The sequence below is a fragment of the Martes martes genome (genome assembly GCF_963455335.1).
Source record: "Martes martes genome assembly, chromosome: 7".
NCBI lineage: Eukaryota > Metazoa > Chordata > Mammalia > Carnivora > Mustelidae > Martes > Martes martes.
This window is the reverse complement of record NC_137894.1, coordinates 33,175,826-33,183,407: the sequence shown is the minus strand read 5'-3', so window position 1 is coordinate 33,183,407 and position 7,582 is coordinate 33,175,826. Positions and strand designations below refer to the sequence as shown.

At 56.2% G+C, this 7,582-nt stretch overlaps 1 protein-coding gene across 1 annotated transcript; it reads left to right on the top strand.

The window, feature by feature from the left end:
• Positions 1-1,578: 1,578 nt before the first annotated feature.
• Positions 1,579-6,732, top strand: NR2E3 (nuclear receptor subfamily 2 group E member 3; the record flags this gene model as incomplete). Its single annotated transcript, XM_080809164.1, has 8 exons — positions 1,579-1,660; positions 2,168-2,294; positions 2,475-2,578; positions 2,671-2,919; positions 3,006-3,181; positions 4,021-4,267; positions 4,522-4,627; positions 6,600-6,732. The coding sequence occupies 8 exons, from the start codon at positions 1,579-1,581 to the stop codon at positions 6,730-6,732; spliced, it is 1,224 nt and encodes a 407-aa protein (XP_080665290.1).
• Between the last annotated feature and the right edge of the window lie 850 nt (positions 6,733-7,582).

The following is a 7,582-nucleotide window of genomic DNA, read 5'->3' as shown; positions in this document are numbered from 1 at the left end:
CTGCCCCTCCCCCTCTGTCCCCTTCACTTCATGATCCTTCCAGAAATTTCTCACTGTTCCCCTCCCCCTTGGGCTCTAAGCCTGGGCCAAGCGCTGCCCCTCACCCCCAGAGGTGAGCAGGTCTGCTGAGGGTAGGTGGTGCCCTCCAGACCAACCCCGGGGCTGCTCCGTCCTGGGCGGAGGGGTGGGTGGGGGTGAGCATGGGGATGGGGACAGAGAAGCAGGGAAAGGAAAGGCAAATTTCCTGAGGCTTGCTCTGGGACCTTCTCAGAGAAATCATCATCGTAACAGCCCCTATCGTGTATTATGCTCTTACTGAGTACTGGGCTCTGAAACTTTTGATACTCCTTTTCACAGACATGGAAACTGAAGCTCAGAAAGGCTAAGTCACTTGCTCAGGGCTGGGCCGTGTGACTGGCCTGAGTGGGAGCAGGGACTGAAGTTTGGCGCCGTCTGGGCTCTCTCCACACTCTCTCTGGAGCCGGGGATTGGTCCAAGGAGGCCCAGGATCCTCCTTTGGCCTCCTCATCTCACAATCACACTAGGCTTGAGCTGGGAAGATGGGGTCTGGGGACAGCAGAGAGGTCAGCCTGCCTGGGAAGGTGAGGCCTGGTCAGGGAGAGGAGGGGAGGCCACCCAATTGCCTGGAGCCAGGCTCAGAGGCTGTGTTCTCACGCCCTCCTCTGTCCTGCGGGCCCCGCTCCCCAGGAGCCTCCAGCTTCTTCCGCTCCTCATAGACCTGAAGGAGACTCCCCATCTTGGGCCCCAGGCCCTCCTGCCTCCAGGCCAGTCCCAGACCCTATAGTAGACCCTTTCTCAGTGTGATGGGAGCCACCTCCACGCTGGATATGTGGGGAGCCCCCTTCCAGGATCTGAGGGTCCTGCGCCCTAAGTGGTTCCTTATCAAGGGCTCAGGTGGGAACCTGAGGGTGGAAAGCTGAAGCCACAGTGAACACTGAGCCTCACACACACCCACTTGACACACAGCTCCCAGACACGCACTTGCTCCCAGACACACACCAAGCAGCTCAAAAAGACTTAAAGTCCTGCGGGACCCGGAGTCCACACCTCCCTTCAAGATTTGGCATTGGAGGGCCAGCAGGCTGAGAGCACAGAGCAGAGGGGACCAGGGACACTGGGCAGCTCGGGGGTGGTGGTGCGGGGGAGCAGCGGGACCGACGGGCCCCGGGGGCACCTTGGTAACGCTGCAGGTGTGGCTGGTTGATCCCCTGTGGAGACAGTAAAGATTAAGAGGATCATAAGCTGCGTCCAGCACTGCCCTGGGGGAAATCTCCTAGAGCCAGAGCCGCTGCTGTGAGGGGAAGTTGGGGCAGCTCTGAGTTCGGACAGAAGGAGAGACAGGAGACAGGGGGACAGACAGGAGAGGCTTGGGAGGGAAAGAGACCACTTGGGCCAGGGTGGGAGAAGTAGAAGTAGGAGACAGGGGCACCGAGAGAAGGACAGAGGTCCAAAGAGAGAGAGGCTGGGCCCACTCGGGAGGCCTCCCTCCGGAAGGGAGGTGAAAACTGCCCTGGGACGTGCTAGCCCTGGGCCCACTGCCCTAGCACGAGCTCCAGCATGGCTGCGGCTGGGCCAGCCACTGTGGCTGCTTCCAGGAAGGAGTCTCCAGGCAGATGGGGCCTGGGAGACCAGCCGGCAGGTAGGGCTTTCCTGGAGGTAGGCTCTGGGCCCTCGGGGAGTGCAGTGTGGACCAGAGGTTGGCAGGGACCGTATAAGGAGCTCTGAGGGCTGTGGGCAAGAGTGAGGGACCAGGCCAGCACACTCAGAATCCTAGAAACGCGGGGGTCAGCAGAGCCAGGATGGGACAGCTGAACTGATAGGAAAAGAAAGGAGAGAGAAGCATTCTTCCGGGTCTGGCCTCAGAGCTCCCCAGGGGTGTGTGGTCCTGGAGGTTTCTGTGGGATGAGGAGCCTGAGGCCACCTGCAGCCAGGAAGGGGGGGCGGTGGGCGAGCAGGCCAACGCAGAGCGGACCTGGGTTGCAAAGTGGAGGGAGGGCAGAAGCTGGCTGGGGGAGGGTGGCAGGGTGGGGTGTCTGGATGAGAGGCCGGGGTGTGTGTACTGTGTGTGGGGATTGGGAACGGGACTGGGTGGGGGGAAGGGCTCGCTGCAAAGGGGGAGTGACCCAGCCCGGCCCCTGCCCCTTAGGCATGGGCCCCTCGCTGCAGTGTCGCGTGTGTGGAGACAGCAGCAGCGGGAAGCACTACGGCATCTACGCCTGCAATGGTTGCAGTGGCTTCTTCAAGCGGAGTGTGCGGCGGAGGCTCATCTACCGGTGGGGGGAGGGCAGGACCCCGGCCCGCAATGGCCCCGCTCCCCCGGCCCCCTCGGGACCCCGGGAGGGGTGCGGGATGCTCAGGGAAGAAGGGGCTGGGCCAAACATGTCCAAACCCCACAGTCCTGGGCCTGGATGGGTGGGACGCTGACACCAGGGTGGGCACCCTTCTGCTGGCAGGTGCCAGGTGGGGGCGGGGATGTGCCCGGTGGACAAGGCCCACAGGAACCAGTGCCAGGCCTGCCGGCTGAAGAAGTGCTTGCAGGAGGGCATGAACCAGGATGGTGAGTTGGGCCCCGGACCCCGAGAGGAGTGACCGAAGAGACAGGGGTCCAAGACCAAGGAGGGGTGGACCTGACCCTTCCTGCCTCCCCAGCTGTGCAGAATGAACGCCAGCCTCGAAGCACGGCCCAGGTCCGGCTGGCCGGCATGGAGTCAGATGCGGAGCCCCGCCTGGAGCCCCTGGTGGCCCCCCTGGCCCCGGCAGGGCCCAGCCCGCGGGACCCCACGCCTGTTTCTGCAGCCAGAGCCCTGGGGCCTGGGGCCCTCACCCCGCCCGGGCACCACCACTTCTTGACCAGCCTTATCACAGCCGAAACATGTGCTAAGCTGGAGCCAGAGGATGGTAAGTGGGAGGGCAACTGGGGCCCTGAGCAGCCCCTGTCCCTACCACAGACTAGGGGTTGATATCCCCATCCCCTCCTCCAACAGCCGATGAGAATATTGATGTGACCAGCAATGATCCCGAGTTTCCCTCATCCCCATACTCCTCCTCATCACCCTGTGGCCTGGACAGCATCCATGAGACATCGGCTCGCCTTCTCTTTATGGCTGTCAAGTGGGCCAAGAACCTGCCTGTGTTCTCCAACCTGCCCTTCCGCGACCAGGTGTGTGTGTGTTGGGGGATGCACTTGATTCAGCTGGGTTGGGAGTGCATACACCCCTGTGCAGGTGATGATTGGAGGGGTCCGGAGCTCGGGGCTGGCGACAGTTGGGAGGCACATGTCTCTGAGTCAGTGTTGGTCAGGGATCCATGTCTCAGGGATGTGACCCTCGGGGGTGCGCCCATCTCTGGGCAGAGGGGAGAGTGGTCTTTCAGGGATAATGGTGGCTAGGGCCACACAGGGATTTGAAGGTAGTGCCTGTGACCCCCTGGGTCGTCTGTCCTCCTGGAGTACCTCTGTGTGTGACAGGGCAGTCTGCACTCCCTCAGTAGTGCACGTGGGAGACTCTGGGGCTCTCTAGGAGCACAGATGACTGTGACTTCAGGGCTCGAGTTCCCACCTGACCTCTTCACCTGTAGGACTTCCCTCTGAGCTTATCTGTCATGATAAACCCAGGAAGAGAGGCGCACTGAGGGTCAGTGACTTGGATGGAGCAGCTCAGAGGCCAGGTTGAGTCTCCTGAGCACGCTCAGCTTCGGACGCCCGTGGGGACTGTCCCTGCGGCTGCCCAACTTCCATGGCTCTAGGCTTTCCTAAACGTTCCAGTTGAGGCTCTGGAAGGAATGCATAGAGTGTCTTGGAGCCTAGGCAGTTGGACCAGATCATACCAAATCTCAGAGCCCCGGGGCCCCTGGGTCAATGTCAGACGGAGGTCAGGAGATGGTCTGGCCATCCAGGACCAACCCTTCCTTTCCTAGGGCCCCGGAGAAGGTAGCGGAGGCTCAGACTGAGCCACAGATGTTGCATCTCAGCCATCATGCTCACTCTTTCTTTGAGCACAGGTGATCCTGCTGGAGGAGGCATGGAGTGAACTCTTCCTCCTCGGGGCCATACAGTGGTCTCTGCCTCTGGACAGCTGCCCCCTGCTGGCCGCACCTCAGGCCTCCACTGCCGGCAGCTCCCAGGGCCGGTTGGCGCTGGCCGGCGCCGAGAGTCGCATCCTGCAGGAGACGATCTCAAGGTTCCGAGCGCTGGCGGTGGACCCCACAGAGTTCGCCTGCATGAAGGCCCTGGTCCTCTTCAAACCAGGTCGCTGAGTCTTTGCCCAAGCCTTACGGAAATGTGGTTGGGGGTTAAAGAATGGGAATTCCAGCGATTTCCTTCTGCCTCTCCTTCTGCCTCCATCACCCCACATAGGCCCGGGGCGTGCAGGCTTCTTCCCTGGGGAGCAGGAGGAGCGAGGAGCAGGGCTGGCCTCATCCCTCCTGAGGGCGCTGGCTGACTGCGATGGGGGCGGGCAAGGCACGCTGGGAGAAGAGCTCACTGCCCGTGCATCTCTCCAGAAACTCGGGGCCTGAAGGATCCTGAGCACGTGGAGGCCTTGCAGGACCAGTCCCAAGTGATGCTGAGCCAGCACAGCAAGGCGCACCACCCCAGCCAGCCCGTGAGGTGACCTGAGCACGAGCCTTCCTGCCCATCTGTCCCTTCGCCTCTTTACCCTCCCCCAACCCCCACCTCTTTGACACTGTCTCTGGTGTCACTGATTAGATGGCCCAAAGGTCTGACTTCAACCAAGCATGAATCCAGCACCCCCTGTGTGCCAGGTTCCAGGAGTGGAGACCAAAATGAGCAGAAGACAAAGTTGCTGCCTTCCCTGGATGCTCAGTACAGTGACCCCATTCTAGCTGAGGACCACCCCCAACAGATAGTGAGGGTTCAGATACCTATGTCTCTATGTATTTCTACAGATACCTAGGACAGGAGGCCAGTCTGGAAGGTGTAACAGATTGCTGCCAGTGAGAAGGTGGGAGACTAAGCTAGGACAGCGTGCGTGGGCCAGCCTGTCCAGGACTTTGAATGCCAGCTGAAGGCCATATGTGATTTGGTAGGCAGAGGGGAGCCACTGCGGGTTTTTGAGCAGGAGGGTGTTGTACACAGAGCTAGAGTGAGTCCAGAGTACACGATCAGGGAGGGAAGCACACACTGCCACCCTCCAGGGGAGTCCCTGGGGTCCTGCTCTCTGGGAGTGGCTATAGGGAATGGAAGGGCAAGGACAGTTGCAGGGGCCTCCAGGAGTCAGAATGCGTCTGACTTGGCACTTGCCTAGATGTAAGGAGCAAAAGAGGATGTGCTATTTGGGAGAAGCGGGAGTCAAGAAATAAAAAGGAAAGTCAGGAGGAAGATGCAGTTTTGAGGGAGCATGATCAGGCCTGTTGGAGCTGCAGGGGAGCATCTCCTAGGGATGCACTTGGCTAAGCCACATGCATGCATGAGAGTCCGGCCGTGGCTGGGTTTGGGGGCGGTAGCTACAGAGAGGCTGAGAGCGTGGCCGGTGGTTACTCACTAAGTTTAATTTCACACCCACTAGGGGATGAATTCCTGTAGTTTGAAAAACAGTTTCTCTACTTGACTTTCTAGTTACTTCTTTCTGAAACTCCCTAGCTCAGAAAAACAAGCAGGAAGGAATAAGTGAGAGGTGCACAACTTCTCTGTCCCACCCACTTGGCACTTGCAAAAGAAAGCAAGCCCTGGGGTTGAAAAAAAAAAAAAAGTCCTGCAAAAAACTGGGAGGTAAGGGAAGGCCTCCCACAGACCTCCACGGTGGGAGTTGAGCGTGGAGCTGGCCCACTTTGAAGTGGCCTCCTTGATGTTGAGCACTGACCTCTGCTGATCCCTCCCATTTCTCTTTTGGGGCTTCACCTACTTTCTCTGCACTGGGGACCCTTGATTAGTAAATGGTTTGATTGATTGATTGATCAATTCATTCATTCATTCATTCACTCATTCTCTCATTTGGCTCCACACCTAGTGTGGATTGCAAGGTGGGGCTTGAACTCATGACCTTGAGATCAAGACCTGAGCTGAGGATCAAGAGTCGACTTGAGCCCTTTTTAAAAAATTTTTTTTATATCTCTCTCATCCACAAAAATTACACTTCCACTTCAGAACACTTTCACTAATGGCTACTCTATCATCCTAGGGGGCTCACGGAGGGGAATTTAGATTCTTATTCAAATATACATCTCATGATTATCCTAATTATCATATATATGATTAGCACATTTTATATAACATTAATATAACTTATTATTAATATAACTTATAATCTTTGCACATAATAAACAGTATTTATTTACTATTTTTATCCCACTGACTACATAACTCATGCTCGGAAGCTGGTAATAAAACTGATGGTGGGCGCCTGGGTGGCTCAGTGGGTTAAGCCTCTGCCTCTGGCTCAGGTCATGATCTCAGGGTCCTGGGATGGAGCCCTGCATTGGGCTCTCTGCTTAGCAGGGAGCCTGCTTCTCTGCCTGCCTCTCTGCCTACTTGTGATGTCATTCTCTGTCAAATAAATTAAAAAACAAAACAAAACAAAACACACACACACAAAACTGATGGTGTCCTCTCTCCTGTTCAGGTTTGGGAAGTTGCTCCTGCTTCTCCCGTCTTTGAGGTTTATCACTTCTGAACGAGTTGAGCTCCTCTTTTTCCGCAAGACCATAGGGAATACTCCAATGGAAAAGCTTCTTTGTGATATGTTCAAAAACTGAGGGAGGTAGCTGTAAAATGGGTGCAACTACTCTGGAAAACAGCCTGCTGAAGCCACTCATTCACCTGTCCTGTGACCCAGCCATTCCCCCTGTAAGTATGTATACCAAGCAGAAATGTCCACCAAAATATATGATTAAAAATGTTCACAGCAGGGGGTGCCTGGGTGGCTCAGTCGTTAAGCATCTGCCTTTGGCTCAGGTCATGATCCCGGGGTCCTGGGATGGAGCTCTGCTTCGGGCTCCCTGCTCAGTGGGGAGCCTGCTTCTCCCTCTCCCACTCCTTCTGCTTGTGTTCCCTTTCTCACTGTGTCTCTACCAAGTAAATAAATAAAATCTTAAAAAAAAATTCACAGCTGCTTTATTCAGAAGAGTCCCTAACTGTACGTGGGCGGTAGGATGAATTAATAAGTTGTGGTAGATTCATTTAATGGAAAGCAGCAATCAAGAATGAATGGCCAATACATGTGACAACATGGATGAATGTCACAGACGTAAAGGTAGAATGAAAGAACTTTGCCAAGCACAGCTTCTGCTTATACAAAATTCGTGGACTGGCCAGACAAACCAGGTGGCTGAAGCTGGAATCGTGTTTGCCTCCGGGGTTGGGAGGTGGGGTGGTCGGGAAGGGGCCCAGAGGAGCCCTCTGGTGGCTAGAAATGTTCTTGATGTTAACCTAGGTGGTGGTTTCTCAAATTTACTCATTCCTAAAAATTGAGCCGCGCACTTAAGATTTGTGCATTTTACTGTATTACACTCAATAAAGTGGGGAAAAAATAAAACCAAAAAACAAATGTGTTAAAGACTCTCCATTGAGGGGTGCCTGGGTTAAAGCCTCTGCCTTCGGCTCAGG